Below are 17,604 nucleotides of genomic sequence, written 5' to 3' on the forward strand. Positions count from 1 at the left end.
ATGTCAAAAACTGCTGCAATAAAAATCAGCTAAAACTCTTCAGTTATGAAAATGATTTGGTACCTTTCAAATCATGTCACTCACTGCTGGTTTGTCAGAAGAAGAAAGAAAAATTTTTATACATCATTGCAAATTTTAAGACAAAGATGTTTTTAGCATTTTTTAAGATTACCCTGCTGATCCTGCCTAAAAAAAGATGAATAAAATACTAAATGACAAAAGACAAATCCCACCTTCTCCATTTATATAATTATGAAGAAAAATTCAAAAAGAAAATCTACCTTGAACTGAGAAAGTAATTCATCTCCTACAGTTAAAGGTCCTGCTTCATTTTCATGAGTTTCAGCCCTCTTCAAGATTTCATCTATATCCATTTCCTAGAAAAAGAAATCTTTACTTTAAATATGCTTTATTATGTTTTAAGATATATACATTTTATATTTATAGTTTTAAAAATGACACATTTTGAGACAAGCTTTTTTTTTTTTAACCTGGGGCTCTTGTTCTTCTCCTTCAGGCTCCTTAAAAAGTTCCTCAGCACCAAACTTTAAAATGGCTGATAACTCTTCTTTATTGAAAGGAGTAGAACTAAAATTAGAAAAAACAAAAATTACTTAATACTAACAGTCACAAATTTAACATTTACATAGCACTTTAATGAATTATTGGCATAGTCACCTTTATAACAGTTAATATGACACAGTTAGAAAAGTGAAAGATTACTAGTATACATACTAAAGAACTCGAAGCCTAGGGCTTTCCCCCAAGATTACTAAATTAGAATGGCAAAACCATGCACTCACTGAATGTATGCCACTGACCAGGAATTAGCTCAGTGCTTTGAAACATAAAACAACAACACTAAATACAGTGCTTCAGTGGCCTGCTTACACTAGGTAACATTTTGGAAAAATGAACATAGTATGATTATGTAACAACTTTTTTTTTTAGAGAAAAGTAACTACCTTGAAGGGGCAGAACCTGTGTGTAGTACTGTCTTCCCAGTTGTGTCCATTCTTTGAATCACAAGATGATCTAAAACCATCTTCTTTTTGGCCCTTTCAAGAATATCCTCTTCAACTGATCCCTTTGTAACCAGACGATAAATATTCACCTGTTAAGATACACACAATGGAATTTAAAGCACAGTAATGATTCATTCTGCTAATGTTAAATGCCCAAATACTGGTTACAGCCTGAAATTCATCCAACGTGAAATTTTCACTGGTCAAAAGCAAAAAAGCTTCCTCAATTTAGAGATTATTTGAGACTATGTCCTTCCTTACACTTTGGTCAGTTTGCTTTTTCTTTTTTTAAAGGAATGACAGTAATTTTTTAAATTATATTTCAGCTGGGAAAGGGGGTGGTTGGTAAACTTGTGACAAGCTTATACCTGTTCCTTTAATTTTGATTGTTTCATCGTTCCATACAATCTAAAACCCCACAAATTATTTTTTAAGTTAATGATGAAGCTCTGCCATTAACAACAAAAAAAAGCTTTGCAAAAGACAAAACTCAATGTGTGGTGATTTTGCCCTGCTTCTCAAAGTCAGTGGTTCTGTATCACACAATACCCCCATTCAGGGACCACTGTTAGTTTTCACAGTGATTGGGCTCACCAGCATGTAGAGCACTGGGACCTGGAATATCAGGCATTCTTCATTAAACTGGACATTTTGGCACAATGACAAATTATCCTGTGCCCTTTAAGCCTTCCAAATGACTTTTTAAAACTGTTTTAAATTATCCTGAGTCTAAATAGTTCCAAATAGGAAAAGGTATTGCCACCCTGCTTATTTAACTTCTATGCAGAGTACATCCTGAGAAACGCTGGGCTGGAGTAAGCACAAGCTGGAATCAAGATTGCCGGGAGAAATATCAATAACCTCAGATATGCAGATGACACCACCCTTATGGCAGAAAGTGAAGAGGAACTAAAAAGCCTCCTGATGAAAGTAAAAGAGGAGAGTGAAAAAGTTGGCTTAAAGTTCAACACTCAGAAAACTAAGATCATGGCATCTGGTCCCATCACTTCATGGGAAATAGATGGGCAAACAGTGGAAAGTGTCAGACTTTATTTTTTGGGGCTCCAAAATCAACTGCAGATGGTGACTGCAGCCATGAAAAGATGCTTATTCCTTGGAAGGAAAGTTATGACCGACCTAGATAGCATATTGAAAAGCAGAGACACTACTTTGCCAACAAAGGTCCATCTAGTCAAGTCTATGGTTTTTCTAGTGGTCATGTATGGTTGTGAGAGTTGGGACTGTGAAGAAAGCTGAGCACCAAAGAATTGATGCTTTTCAACTGTGGTGTTGGAGAGTCCCTTGGACTGCAAGGAGATCCAACCAGTCCAAGGGAAATCAGCCCTGGGTGTTCATTGGAAGGACTGATGCTGAAGCTGAAACTCCAGGACTTTGGCCACCTCATGCAAAGAGTTGACTCACTGGAAGACTCTGATGCTGGGAGGGATTGGGGGCAGGAGGAAAAGGAAAAGGGGATGACCAAGGATGAGATGGCTGGATGGCATCACCGACTTCATGGACATGAATTTGAGTGAACTCTGGGAGTTGGTGATAGACAGGGAGGCCTGGTGTGCTGCAATTCATGGGGTCACAAAGAGTCAGACATGACTGAGCGACTGAACTATTAAAATAGCAAGTACATGAGCCATAGGAATCTTATACATCATCAATAATGAAATAATAATCTATCTCATTAATAATGAAACATACTTCACACATATACTTACATTAAAAAAAGAATTTTAACACAATGAAAAGAAAGTTGATTTCATTATTTTGTGATTGTATTCAGGTATTCATCCCAGAGGTCTACCACACAGCTTTCTATAGTATTTTGTCTTAGTGGTTTTTTTCCTAATATTTCCTCTTTCTTCTACCCTGTATTAGAGGATGTGGTGGCCAAAGTCTTTAAGTAGAATAAGTGGAATGTTTTGTCTAGCCATGTGTTGAGGATTTCAACGTAGGAGATATCTACCAGTGCAATTAATCACTTTTCCCCATTTCATTCATAACACAGAAATGTTGTCTCTTCACAAATACATTAGGCCCAGTTCACCTGTAAGAATATCCTGTCTCTTCAGTTTCTCGTTTTTAACAGTCTATAATTTGTCTTGGCTTGTTGTCATCCCTGTTTCAAGTTTCCCTCTCTTTTATGAGAATTATTTGTGTAAAACATTTTTTTCGTTTTATATTATGGATTTATTTCTCAGTAGAAAATATGAATGTTTACAAAGTAAATAAAATGTACTAAGCCTTTTTGTGCTACTTGTTCATCACCTCCTGCTTTGAAGAAGTTTCAGGCACTATCCCAGATGGAGGTAAATGTAATTAAAATACAAGGATCAAGATATCAAAAAGATGACAGATGGTTTTTTTCAAGGGCTATTACAACTGTTCCAGAGAGTTATACAAAAATTATGAGAATGGCTATTTTTCAAGGAGAGTCCTATGGGTACACGGCTAACAAAAAAGGAACGATGTACGAAGCAAAATCCCTTTCAATAGTTAAGTATATGAAGATATTTTTAAATATATATATTTATATACTGAATGAAACACATTATATTCTACAGCTGTGAACAGAATTATGATCTAAAAAAGAGTACATGATCCTATTCAGGCATAGTTTTCTCAGTTCTGTCAATTTCCAGGTGATTTTGATAAATTCAAGCTCCTCAGCACTCTGTTCAATAACAATATGCATGTTTCAACAAGGATAAACCAAAATAAATTCTAAATACTGATGATAAAAAAGACTCTGAAACAGTAAAATAAGAAGGATAAAAAATACCTGTTTCTTTTGCCCAATTCGATGAGCTCTAGCCTGTGCCTGAAGATCATTTTGTGGATTCCAATCAGAATCAAATATAACAACAGTGTCAGCTGAAGCTAAGTTAATTCCTAAACCTCCAGCTCTTGTGGAAAGCAAAAAGCAGAAATCCTATAAGGAAATATAAAAGGCACAATTTTAAATTCTTAACTGTGACTGTGAATAATCAATGTGAGAATTTTATAACTGAATTTCTGAATTTAAAAGTATTTTACCAGGCTCCCCTGTTGACTCAGTAGTTAAAAAAAAAATCCACCTGCCAATGCAGGAGAGATGGGTTTGATCCCTGGAGAGGGAAGATCCCTCATGCCGTGAACCACTAATCCTGTGTGCCGCAACCACTGAGCCGGTGCTCGAGAGCCTGTGAGCCACAACCCCTGAGCTCTTGTGCTGCAGCTACTGAACCCTGTGCACCTAGAGCCCCAGTTCCACAAGAGAAACCACTGCAAGGAGAAGCCTGCGGGCTGCTCAGAGCAGCCCGTGCTTCCTGCAATTGAAGAAAGCCCGTATGGAACAAGGAAGGCCCAGCACTGCAGTAGATTAACACAGTTCTTTAAAAGGTGTTTTACCAATAAAAGTGAAACATAGTTTTAAAATTACTAACAAAATGTATCTAGCAAAGCCAGTAAACAAGACTCCCCAATATAAATATATATGGGAATAATAAACAACAATTCATAAAGAATTCTAAATCAAAACGGGCTAGTTTATTTAGAAGCAAATTAACTGTCCTATATTGAAATAGTATTGATACAAAAGGGTAAAATTCCTCATATTTAACAGATAATATGGATTTTAAAACCTCACTTGTAAATCAAAACTGGCTACCACCAATAACACTTTTCTTAAAAAACTATAACTAATGACTGAAACAATTTATTTACAATTTTGAAAGCATTCATACCTCTGATCCTTCAGCATTAAAATGATCTAGAGCTTGTTTCCTCAGCTCCCCTTTGATTGATCCATCTAATCTCTGGAATAGAACATTAAAATACTACATTGTAACAGAATCAAAACTTTAAAAAGCAATTAAAACCAAGTAGGAAAAAGCAGTACTGCTTTTGATAAGACCAGAAGGTACTTATAGGTAGGAAAGCAATGCCTAAGCAATCTGTCTCCAAAGTCTGTGTTCCTAACCACCGGAACTACTTTTGCTAATAGTAAATAACAGCACTGGCCGTCATTTTACCTGAGACCCACTATAAGAGTATGTTTTACATGTGAATGAGTACACAGTATACACTCAAAGCAAGTTTCATGACACAGTGTACTGTGAAATACCCTCATTATTTTATTATGTTTCATTAAAAAAAAGTTAGTACAATATTTGAACAACCCATTAAACTGATCCTCAGATCCATTAATGGGTTAGAGCCCACAGTTTAAAAAAAAAAAAAAAAAAAAAGCACTGATTGATTCAAGTCCAGTGTGGTTATGGACCCACACATCACTGCCACCTAAGAACTTAGAAATGCAAATTACTGAGACCCATTTCAGACTTACTGAGTCAGAAACTGTAAGAGGAACTCAGCAAAAGCCCTCTGTTTTAATGAGAATCACTGATTCAGGGCCCCACGGGCTCTAGCTGAACAGCCCACGTCTGAGCATCTCTACTGCTCACCAGTGCCTTGAGCAAGTGATTTGCCTTTTTCCCTTGTCAGTTTCCTCCACAGTAAATGAACACAGGAAGTACTACTTCCTTCAGACAGCAACAGAACAGAGTAAAACACTTTGCACAGTGTCTGACATATTCTATGTTGAGTGTTTACTAAACATTAGCTAAGCAATAGAAGTCCAAAATCAAAAGCTTTTTTAAAGTACCAAGTTTGTTTTTCATGAAAAATTACAACTAGTAAAACCTTTCATTCTTTTTACTTTTCCCCCTAAATGACTAGATGTATCTCAATCATGTTGATATCACCCAACATCTGTTCTTCATAGCACTTACCAGAGTCATAACATTACATTTATTTCTCATTACCTGCTTAATGTCTGTCTCCCACATGGGACTGTAAGCTCCAACAGAGCAGGGATTATGTGTGATGAGGTTCATCATTGTAATTCTACTTCTACTTTACTGTCTGCACTAAATACACATCATTTATTAGCTGCATATGCTAGCTGCTATGTTTCAGGTATTATTCATAAAATTGCTCTAAGGATTAAATAAATTAGATGTAAACTACTAAGACTGACTCTATTAAACATTCATCATATTTGCTGTTGTTTAGTCCGTCATGTGCAAGTCTTTGCGACCCCATGGACTGCAGCCTGCCAGGTTCCTCTGTCCATGGATTTCCCTGGCAAGAATACTGAAGTGACTTGCCATCTCCTTCTCTAGGGGATCTTCCCAACCCAGGGATTGAATCAGCATCTCCTGCACTGACAGGAGGATTCTTTACCACTGAGCCACCAGGGAAGCTCAAACATTCTTATTAGCTGTAATTATATTGAGTGAATTTCAAAATATTGAATAGATGGAATATAAGCCTTTTTTGCTCTTTGGTATATTCTCTAAAGTCATGTATTTTTATTCAGCAAACTATGCACTAGAATAACTATGAGCATACAATCTTCAGAATCTGCAACAGTTCAGGTAACACCAGAAGTACTGCTCTCTCCTATCCTTCCTCAGACTAAAGCCTAATACATAAGGCTGCCCCTTTAATTTGAACATAAAAGAGAAACACAAAGAAAAACTGTTTTGCTGTTAAATGTAAACTCAAGAAGAAAAAGAAAAGGAATAATGACAAAAATTTTTGAACAGATCTATTTTCTTAAAAAGACTACAGGTTATATAAAATCTACTCTTCATGTACAGAAGAATTTCAAACATGCCCAGGGATTAGACAAAATTTAAATCAACAAAAAAGACAAAATGAAATGCTTACTTGAAAGGGGAACTGACGATACTTCAAATATTCTGCAAGTATATCTAACATCCGCACCATTTGAGAAAAAATAAGAACTCTATTGCCTCGCTCTCTTAGGCGAATTAACAGTTTGTCAAGAAGAATCAGTTTTCCGCTACTACGGATTAAGTGCTATAAGAAAACAATAAATTTTAATTGTTGTAACATGTTAAAAGAACTGTATCGAATGAAACAAATGTCTCACAACACTTCAGTGTTTTCATTTTAAATTAAAATTTTTAATTTTCATAATGTTGAAATAGTTTATGTTTTCAAAATTTTTCAGAACCTTGATCAATTAGTTCGACGACTTAAGCTAAATTTTCCTTGCCATTTAGCACCTAGGTTTTGCTGCATTTTCTGGAGACCAGAGAAAAAAAAAAAGCACCGTTTTACTCTCTTTGTTAGATATCACACCATTTCTCCAAAAAATCTTAGCTAAAACAACTAAGTGACAACTAATACACTGAAAGAAGAAACAACTAAGTAATCAAAGGTTTTGAAAGACTGAGAAATGTCTTCTAATTTGTATGTCACTGGCAGCACTTCAAAGCAATACTATAGCTGGATGACAGCTGCGCCTTCTTCACACTCTTCACTTGTCTTCCAGAAGTGATAGGAAGAGGAAGATCTAAGGTGCAGATGCCCTTAAGACTACCATTTGCCATGTCACAAATTCAGCACAATCACTATTAGTGAAATTTTTTTCACCACAAAAAATACACTAACGGGATTTTGCTGGATAAAAGTGTGACAGACCATGGTTAGATCAGCTTTTTAAAAAAATTATCAAAATGACTAAATGGATAAATTATAACTTTAAAATAAAAAACACTAAAAAATAAGCAGCACCATTATTTAAATACACCTTTAACCAAAAGGAACATCTAAGCAATATATTAAAGCACTGTGGCATTTTCACTTAAAGCTGAAATAAACATTTTTAGAATTTTGCTTTACCATGAAGTAATAAAATTTTAAAATTCTTACTTGTAAGGCCTCCTGTTTATTATAGAATTCATTATTATCTGGTGGTTTAATGAGGTAGCAATGGTTACAACATTTCTTTAGCTCCATCATAATATTCAAAAAGCCTGAGGTACTGCCCTTGGAACCTTTGCTGAGGGCTTTGTAATTCCTAGTTAATATCCACCTGTTTAAAAAAAAGATTATGAAAATGATGTAGCAGAATTACCAGGATGAATTCTAAAATCACTAAAAAAATTAAGTACCGAAGTAAAACTGCACCATTATGAAGTTCAACTCCAAAGACAAAGGACTAAACTGTTCACAAAATTAAATGAACCTCATTCATAAGACCATGACAACACATAGTTATTTTGAACCATTAACTATACACAGTAAAGGCTTAGCATAACATAGTGAATTAACAGTGCACAGTGCATTAATCCTTTACCCCAAAATTTATTTTTAAAATGGTCAACTTTATAATCTATGTTAACTTTCCAACAAATTTTGCTATGCTGGACAACTAATGCAGATACCTCACATCTCATGAGGATACCTGGTTTAGCCAAACTGCCTTCTCTAAAATAGTTACACAATACACATGCAACTTAAGAGATAAATCATAAGTGGCTATTACTGCAAATTATGCATAACATTTCCTCTCACCATGATTTACCTTGTCTAACATCTTTTATTTTCTTCCTTTTTACAAGGTTAGTTTTCGAAGGAACTTGAAACAATTTTATCTGATTTGTCTCAAAACGACAGGATAGGGGAAGTGAAGGCAGCTGGTTATGAGCTGAAGACCAAGCGTAAGTGATGGAGTTTATTATATTATCCTATTTTGTATATGGTCTGAAGTTTTCCATAAGAAAAATGTAAAATTTATGTAGTAAATGTATTTTTTAAGTGAATGGCATTATACATTTATCATAAAATATGTTTCTGAGAGTTCAAATGCATGAAGCAGAGCTTTATGCAACTAAATGTCTAAACAGAAACTAGGCTGGATACTTCTTTTTAATTCTTTTAAGTGTTACCATACAGATCCAACATACATAAATTATACAAAATATGATTTACTAACATTTTTCAAAGAGCAGAGGGGCCTAAAATTTTGTTCTAAGTTTGTTTCTCTGGTTCCACTTCCACCTGTCAATAACATAATTATCAGAATTACATAATACCTTGGTATCATGGCAATCCTAAAACTTAAAAAGAAACCTTCTATAATGTAACATAGTACAAAATAAAGAAACACAATTAATGATGTGCTATAAGATGAATTAGTCTTATATCACCCGTGATCTTAGACATGCCATTGAATCTCTCTCTGCCTCACTATGCCATACAATAAACCTATTTTAAAATTCAAGAATTATAACTGCTCTCTAAGACTCAATCGGGGCTAGGGGGCACCTCAGAACATGTGCTCTGTTTACAGCTTACTTGTAATATTGTTTCTGTAAAGCACTCATTTCCATTCTTAAAATCTGTTCAACCTTGGCAGGAAGAGATTTTTCCACATCTTTCTTAACCCTCCGCAACAGAAATGGCTCAAGCTCCTTGTGGAGGCTTGCATAACCATATTCTCTGCCTTTGCCATGTTCTTCTTCAAAATCTTCCCAGGAAGAAAACCTTAAAAAGTTAAGCAAATGGAATAATCAGTAAAAGAAGTCAAACTGCATTTGATATTTTACAGGATAATCAGATATAAACAAAATACAGATTTTTAGGGGGGAAAAATTAGTTAAAATTAATCACTTCTAATAACTATCCTTCCAAGAAATCTATTATATATCTACATATGTAAAATATAAGCTATTTTATGAAAAATTGTTTACTTTCCTTGAGTTAAATAAAGATGAAATATTTTCAAGTATGGGAGTAATTATCACTAAACTATTTCTCAAAGAAAGTTATACATCTATTGAAAGAAAATATGTATATGACCTTGGACAACTTATTTTAGTCTGCTTTTCCTAAAATTATTAGAAAATGGAATTTTCTAACAATACCTTGTTATTGTTATTACTACTGCTTAAGAATGATACTATTTCCATTTTTAAGAAATGGATATTCTGAACAACAGGCAAAAGCAACTGTTATAATTTATTCTCCATGGCTCAAGCTTATTTATTTACAAAATTAAATAAAAACATTATTTCAACCCATTTCTTTTTCTTAATAATCTCTGATCTAATGTTTGAGACAATAAAACCTCCTTCTGACCTTATTATCTACACTAATTACTTTCCTGCTAAACTTAGCAAATGAAACCAACATTAAAATTGTATCTTAATTTATCTTACTTTTCTGGCATAATGAAATGTAGCAAAGACCAGAGCTCTTTGAGGGAGTTTTGCAGAGGAGTTCCAGTGATAAGGAGACGGTGATTGGACTTAAAATCTATTAAAGTTTTATACAGAAGAGAGTCATCATTCTTTAATCGATGTGCTTCGTCCACACCTATAAATGCCCAATTCAGACCTCCAAGGAATGCCTTAAAATGAACAGAAGAATGTAGTTAATATTTCAAGAGAAAAATGGAATTCAAATCATTAAAATAAGGCAAATTTAAAAATAAACCTATGTCCAGTATTTCAAATAAAAATTATGTACTATTCTAAAACTTATTGGAATCTTCATATCAAGTAACTCAGAATGAAAAACAAACTTCCTTCCATGACTAACTCAGCCATTAGAAAAACAGTATAATCATCAAGTGAAAGTTTTTACTAGCTTACATACTGAATATAAAAACTACAGTGTCATTAAAAAATTTCACAATGTTTACAGACTAAGTCCAGTAGAAACCTCATTAATGTTAATTTGGAGAAAATAAATTTGGAATAGTGTCTAACTCCAAGTGTAGTTACAATTTACTGCTATGATTTTTATGAATTATTTATTTACAATATATACACAAAGGTCTCTGACTTATGGAGACAGGCCTGATTCTGCTACTTAAAAGTTGCATGACTTGAGGCAAGTTCATCAACCTCTTTGAGACCTGACTTTTCTTCACAAAAGGGACAGAAGTGTATTATAAAGTAATTATGAAGAATTAAAGAAGATAATAGCTATAAAGCATTTACTCAGTGGTAGTGTGATCCGTCCTCCTCGTTAGAGACCTTACAAATCAACAGACACTATACCAAGCTGGTTTCATATCCTTTGGTTTGTATTTACAACACTTAAAAATGTAAAAATCAACCTTACTTCAAGGATCATAAAAAAATAAACAAACAAGAGAAGCCAGACTTGACCCACAGACTTTGAATCTGGTGACCACTGATTTACGTTTATCTTTTCATCCTATCCACAATATAAAGGAAAAACTGATATACACCAAACAGAAAAACAGATTAATACATACCTTATCCTTCAGCAAGATTTCATAAGTTGTTAACAGTATATTAAATTTTAACCGTTTGGTCTGGGGATGCATCCATTCATGAGTTCTTATCTATCAAGAAATTTCAAAGACAATTTTAAAACAAACATTTTTTCAGAAGTATAATTTTACTTGAGTATCTGAAGTAAAATCCATTCAAAATACAAAAAATGTGTCTATATGTTTATGCATAAAAACTTTAACAACTCTTTATACAGTATAAGCTACACTGATCTTACTTATAAGTAAAACATAAATACTCCAGCATATCAAAATCTTCTGTAAAAAAAAAAATAGCCACATTTTTTTAACAGCCAAATTTTTAATATATGCTTTTCACTGAAGGAACTTCTCATTTGACCAAACAAAAGTGATTTCTTTTTTCTAGATAAAATATGTCTGGGGTTTGCTTGACAATAATAATTGGGAGGAAAGTATCATGTAGAGGGACAGATGAAACAAAACAGGTAAGAGTTAAAACTGTGCAGTTGGACATAGGACAGAGATTTTATTACATTCTTTTGTAGGCTTTCATGTTTATTTGAAACTTATAATAAGGCAGGAAAAATATATATAACAACACTAAAACAAAAATTAATTTTTATTAAGCCAATCAAACATGTGATGAATCTTACTGTGTAGCAAGTTTAATGCTGGAAACTAAGACTTTATAAAGACCAATCAAAGACTTGTCCTCAAAGATGAGTTTGTCTAAATTTCTAAATTTGTGGTGAAACCACTTACCATGTTTCTGCTGTTGATGTCACCTAAATAAACCACAGCATTCATTTGAGAAGCCCATGTCTGAATCTCCCTTTGCCAGGAAGTGAGAGTGGACAGTGGTACTACTAACAGAAAAGGTCCATATAATTGGTGTTCATGAAACAAATAGTTCAGAAATGAGATCGTCTGTATTGTTTTTCCAAGGCCCATTTCATCAGCAAGTATGCAACTATTACCTCTGCAAAATGAAAAACAAAAATCATGTATGCAATAAAGACTCAAATTTATAAGTAACCTTTATATATAATCCATGTAAAAATTTATATGAAGTTAAATCAGATTAATCTGATAGGTATTATTTACAATATGCATTTTTATTAACTATAATAGTATAAGAGAGAGTTTATGATTTTAGAACATAAAAGCAGCTTAAAAATTATCAGATTTACAGTCAGTTATGGAGATAAGGATACAATCCATCTACAAGTGGTAGAGTCCAGATAAAACTACAGCTATGTTAAAGTTTAAAAAACAAAAAAACTGCACCCTAGTCACCAACACTGCCAAAAAGAGAGTAGGAGACACAGGAGAGAGGAAGAAAAAAACAGAAGCCAAACTGGCTATTAGAAATAACTGGAAGAGAGACAGTCCAGGACACTGTGAAACAATGTATACATATTCTGATTTCAATTAAAACATATTTAAATATTGCAACAATCAAAAAGTTCTTTTTCTTCTTAATATAAGAAGTACTGTCTATATAGGGCTTCCCTGGTGGCTCAATGCTAAAGAACCCACTTGCCAAGACAGTAGTAGAGACAGGTTTGATCCCTGGGCAGAGACGATCCCCTGGAGAAGCAAATGGCAACCCACCCCAGTGTTCTTGCCTGGGATATCTCATGGACAGAGGAGCCTGGCAGGCTATATAGTCCATGGGGTCAAAGAATTAGACACGACTGAGCAACTAAACAACTGTTTATATAATAGGAAATTCAAAGACCTATATATAAATACCAGAGGGTCTTGTCTTATCCTTTATGCTGGTGGGAATCTTTTCCAAACCCCACATTTGTAAAAATTTTATTCTTTTAAATAAACAATTCAAAATATACATACTTGCACCAAGAGTGAGCAAGCCAATTTAAACCATTCAGTTGATAATCTCTTAATTCTAATCCTTCATGTCCTCCAATATAGGATGGCTGCTTCTTTAGGGCTACAAATCTTGGCCTTTGTTTTAATACCTTTTGTAGAAAAAAATATTAACATGAATTATTAAACATAAGAAATCATATTAAAAGATGAAGATCTCAGCTTTTACCATAAATTTTAAAATTTCATCTCAAATCATCATGCTCAGAAATTCCGTGACAAAATATACATGAGGACTGAAAGAAGTCTGTTTTCTATAACAATGTACAGTGAAATATTCTGGTCTCTTTTCAGAACAAAAAATGACAGAGGTCATTGCTGAAATGAAAGTGAGTTCTTGCTGAAATACTTGGATCTCACATGTTTCACAAGTAAAAGCTATGTTAAATTCATTCCTTTAACCACAGTTCCAGCCCTGACCTAGAAATAAAACATAAAACTGGTTTAACTTTTCATTTGATTTCTCATTTCTAAATTACCCTTATGAATTTAATTAAATCTTATAATAAGAAAACAAATTCTAGTAGTACACAGACCCCAAACTATCACCAGTAGTAACTTTTAAGTATTAGGCAAGGCAGTCCTTGACACTTTCTTATGGGGACATCCCTCTCTTCCTTTCCTATCATCAATGATAATATTCACTACCTTTTAAATCAAGCATATACATCTAATTTCCAAGAAATTTTCCCTTTTTGACCTCCCTGACCGAGTCCCCACAACTGCCACCAACCAATTTATTATCTTTCTGACACAAGTTTCAGTCACCAAGGCTAGAAGACAGTGCCACATCTAAAATGGCACAGCAATTACAGGAATATCATTTCCTGTAGGACCTACCATCCAAATAGTTCTCTCCTGTAGCCTGTATGAAATCAGGATCCAACTCTCTATGTGGGCTTGTAATATTTATGATGCATAAATACAGTTTCAATAATTTAAAATGGCAAACAATACTCACTTTGCAGTCTTTAAAAGGAGTGGTTTTTGATTGATTCCTGCTGAAATACTCATCTATGCATGCTTGAAACTTTTTGGAAATTAGAGCGCCATCTTCCCAGCTGCACTCTGAGTATGGAAGACCCTGCCATTTGCAATAATAATCAGGATAGCCAGCAGCTGACTTCTGATTGGAATGAGCTGTGAGATAAATCAGATATATTTTACACTGAATTTTATCCAAGGAATAATTCTTGGTAAAAACTATACAAGTAAAAATAAGCCATCTGGTTTCACTATTATAAGAGCAAGCTACTGTATTTGATATGCAAGCAAAACTTTTAAGTTTTCAGATGACTTCAAGCATGGAAAAATAAATGTTTAATTAGAATCATTTATTACTAACCAATTATTCGTTCCACTATTTGATACTGCTTATGGAGATCATCTGTAAGTTCTTGCTGGCAATTATAATATTCCACATCTTCTGGAGAAGCATTTTTCAACCTGAAAGATTATTAACCCAAGAACAAAGTTAAAAATCTCCCCTAAATCCCATCTGTAGCACAAAATCTCCCATTTTGTCACTCAAATGTGAATCAGTTTGAATAATGAAGAAGCTGAAACAAATGAATTTAAGCATCACTAATTTTTAACTCCAACATAAAACATACCATCTTTTTGTTTCCTGATCTTTTTTCTTATAATTATCTAATTTTTTCATTCCTCTAACATTTTGCTGCTTAAGGGTTTCCTCTGTCTCCCAAGTATTGTGGATATGTGACCATCCTTTCCATTTAATTAAATACTGGATCTCTCCTGGTTCCTTGTTTTTTTCAAATCCTGCATTCGGGTCACCATCTGCTTCAACTGCATAGATGGTTGTAGTAGCACCAGTAGCTGAAAAAAAAAAGTACAATACTTCCATGTGATTCTATTATTGAAGTATTTCAATTCAAAATTTCAAGAATATACACAGAAAAATATATGCTCTTTTAAATATGTAACAAACAGGGTATGAGTTTATAGGAAACTATATTACACATTCATTGAAGAAACTGAATTCTAGAATACAAAGATTAACTAAAAATCATCTTTAAAAACTACATGCTTGAAATCACTATGTAGAAGCGATTTCACACTCCCATGTTCACCGGTACATCACTTATAACAGATAATACATGGAAAGACCCTAATCGTCCACCAACAGATGACTGGATTAAAAAAACACTGTATGTACATATACAATGGAATACTATTTGGCCATAAAAAGGAGGAAAGCTGCTATCTGTAACAACATGGATGGACCTCAGTAGCATCATATTAAGTAAAATAAGTCAAGAGAAAGATAAACTGTATGTTCACACATATATGGAAAAAGGAAAGAGGGAGGGGGGAATTCACTGACTGAGAGATCAGATTCAAACTTACCAGAGGTAGGACAAGTATGATGAAGTGTTCAAAATAGATTCTTTACCACTGAGCCACCAGGGAAACCCCAAGCAGGGAGTGTGTGTGTGTGTATGTGTGTGTCTTATGTGTTGGTCGCTCAGTCGTGTGTGACTGTGCAACCCCATGAACTGTAGCCTGCTAGGGACCTCTGCCCATGGGATTCTCCAGGCAAGAATACTGGAATGGGTTGCCATTCCCTTCTCCAGAAGCAAGGTCTATTTTACAGCAAATAAGTATAAAAGTAAAAACTCCACCCTCAGCTTTCAAAGTTGAAAAGTGTCTTCAGGAAAAAAGTCACTCTAGTAAAATTACTGAAAAACAAAACCAAAAATGAAGGTTTCTTTTTCTTTAAATACCTCCTTTTCTTCCAATCCGACAATCCATAAACCGTTCTATTGTTTCAAATTCCTCTTCCTCAGGTTGAGGTACATCCTCTCCACAGACTTCCAGGAGGTCATCAGAATCTGTTTTCATTTCTTCATCTTCCTTATAGCTAACATTGACAGTTGCTTGGCGACGAGAGCTTCTTTTATCATTATCATATTCTTCTTCATCCTCCTCCTCCTCCTCAGATGAATCAATCTGTCTCTTTTTTTGTCCAATAATCTTTTTTCCATTTTTTGACTTAGATCTAGGGAAAAGTAAAGGAAAGAGGTATTTTACAGAAATACTGGCATAAAACAAGCCTTGAGAAACTCTAAGAAAAAGAACGAATACCTTCTGTAACCAACAATTTTCAGAATCAAACCAAGAACATACTATACATACCGATTTTGAGGTTTTCTACTTTTAACTTTATTTTTTGGCTCATAATCTGATTCTGTTTCATCACAACTGCTTTTATCTCTTTCTTCTTCAGATTCCGAATCCGAACCAGACTGAGAGGGTGACCCCGATCCAGACATCTGCCAATCTTCACTGTATATAAAATATATATTTACTTATAGATATATAGCAAATTTTGTCTGACAAAATATAAAAATAATCAAGCTAAATTACATTTCAGCTAATATAAAAAATATCATTTTCATTCATAAAAATACTCAAATATCTGTAGAATAAGAAAATGCTGGAAAATGTTCTTCATAGATTTCTCCAGCTCCAGAAGATTTTGTTAATCATTTAATCATACCTCAAAATGTAACGTAAGTAAGTGGAGTTTAGGTGAAAACACAGTATGCTAATTTAGAGTCACAGTGCTTAATTTTGAAAATTCTGTCTAATTATACTTGCCATTTCAAAATAGATTCTATAGTAATTCCTTTCATTGTAGTTTTGTGGAGATTGTGATTTTTAAAAACATACCCTTTAAAAAATGGTTTTTAAAATATTATACATTAAGAAACTTAAATAAGGTATCAAAAAATTGAAGAAAAAATAATAACATTCCATCTTAACCAACATTCAATAACTACCTTAACTCTTATTACTATTTTTAGTCTAATTAATTTCAAATAACATGGAAATAAAAAAATGTTGGATTCACTGTTAATATTCTACTATAGTATTAACTTTAAATGAAAGATATACATTAAGTTCTTACATATACACTACGTTCTGTATCAAAGGCACTATTTCTACTCCAGTGCTCTGCACAGCTTATACCAATTACAACTATGTCATGTTAAGCGTTGCATAAGCAAGCCACATGATAAAATCTGGTTTATGGTATTAAAAAAAAACATAATGGGAGAAGCTAATTTTTTATCTTGAGATTTTTTTCCAGAGTTTGTACGTTAGACATAGCAATAGTCAGGATCCATGAAAAAAATCTCCATTTTATATTTTTATAGTAAGTATTATAATGATTTTTATATCCAACAAAATCTATCCATCATCCTAAATTACTCATATTTTAAAAATATTCTTTGCTTAAGTTTAGAAATTACTATTTCAGTGGAAAAGTTGAACAGCTGATAAGACACAGTAGCTGAAAACACACTTAGTATAACAAAAGACAGATCTAAAGAAATCAACCAGAATATAGCACAGCAATAAAAGGATAAAACACATGGTAAAGTAAGACTCATGGAGGACCGGAAGGATGATCCAACAGATATATAACAGGTATGATCCAAGACAGATAAAATATATATCTGTTAACTATAGTAACAGAAACTGATAGAATGAAAAAGAGAAAATGCCAAGAGATGCAATGATTGGATTTTTAGAAATTAGTAAAACTCATGAATCTTCACATTA

The 17,604-nt window shown here is 33.6% G+C and overlaps 1 protein-coding gene across 1 annotated transcript in view; it reads right to left on the reverse strand.

Moving 5' to 3' along the window:
- Nucleotides 1–17,604, reverse strand: part of CHD1 (chromodomain helicase DNA binding protein 1) — a 70,439-nt gene that overhangs the window by 27,254 nt on the left and 25,581 nt on the right. The window contains exons 5-21 of the mRNA XM_068981129.1: nt 16,171–16,320; nt 15,759–16,033; nt 14,625–14,850; nt 14,357–14,457; nt 13,973–14,151; nt 12,976–13,103; nt 11,881–12,097; nt 11,119–11,208; nt 10,052–10,242; nt 9,189–9,377; nt 7,761–7,923; nt 6,750–6,902; nt 4,760–4,831; nt 3,817–3,966; nt 966–1,114; nt 492–588; nt 282–377 (exon numbers count right to left, since the gene is read on the reverse strand). Of these exons, the coding sequence (XP_068837230.1) occupies nt 282–377; nt 492–588; nt 966–1,114; nt 3,817–3,966; nt 4,760–4,831; nt 6,750–6,902; nt 7,761–7,923; nt 9,189–9,377; nt 10,052–10,242; nt 11,119–11,208; nt 11,881–12,097; nt 12,976–13,103; nt 13,973–14,151; nt 14,357–14,457; nt 14,625–14,850; nt 15,759–16,033; nt 16,171–16,320 (2,626 nt within the window). The remainder of the gene's footprint in view (nt 1–281; nt 378–491; nt 589–965; nt 1,115–3,816; nt 3,967–4,759; nt 4,832–6,749; nt 6,903–7,760; nt 7,924–9,188; nt 9,378–10,051; nt 10,243–11,118; nt 11,209–11,880; nt 12,098–12,975; nt 13,104–13,972; nt 14,152–14,356; nt 14,458–14,624; nt 14,851–15,758; nt 16,034–16,170; nt 16,321–17,604) is intronic.

The sequence above is a fragment of the Capricornis sumatraensis genome, chromosome 9, assembly GCF_032405125.1.
Source record: "Capricornis sumatraensis isolate serow.1 chromosome 9, serow.2, whole genome shotgun sequence".
NCBI lineage: Eukaryota > Metazoa > Chordata > Mammalia > Artiodactyla > Bovidae > Capricornis > Capricornis sumatraensis.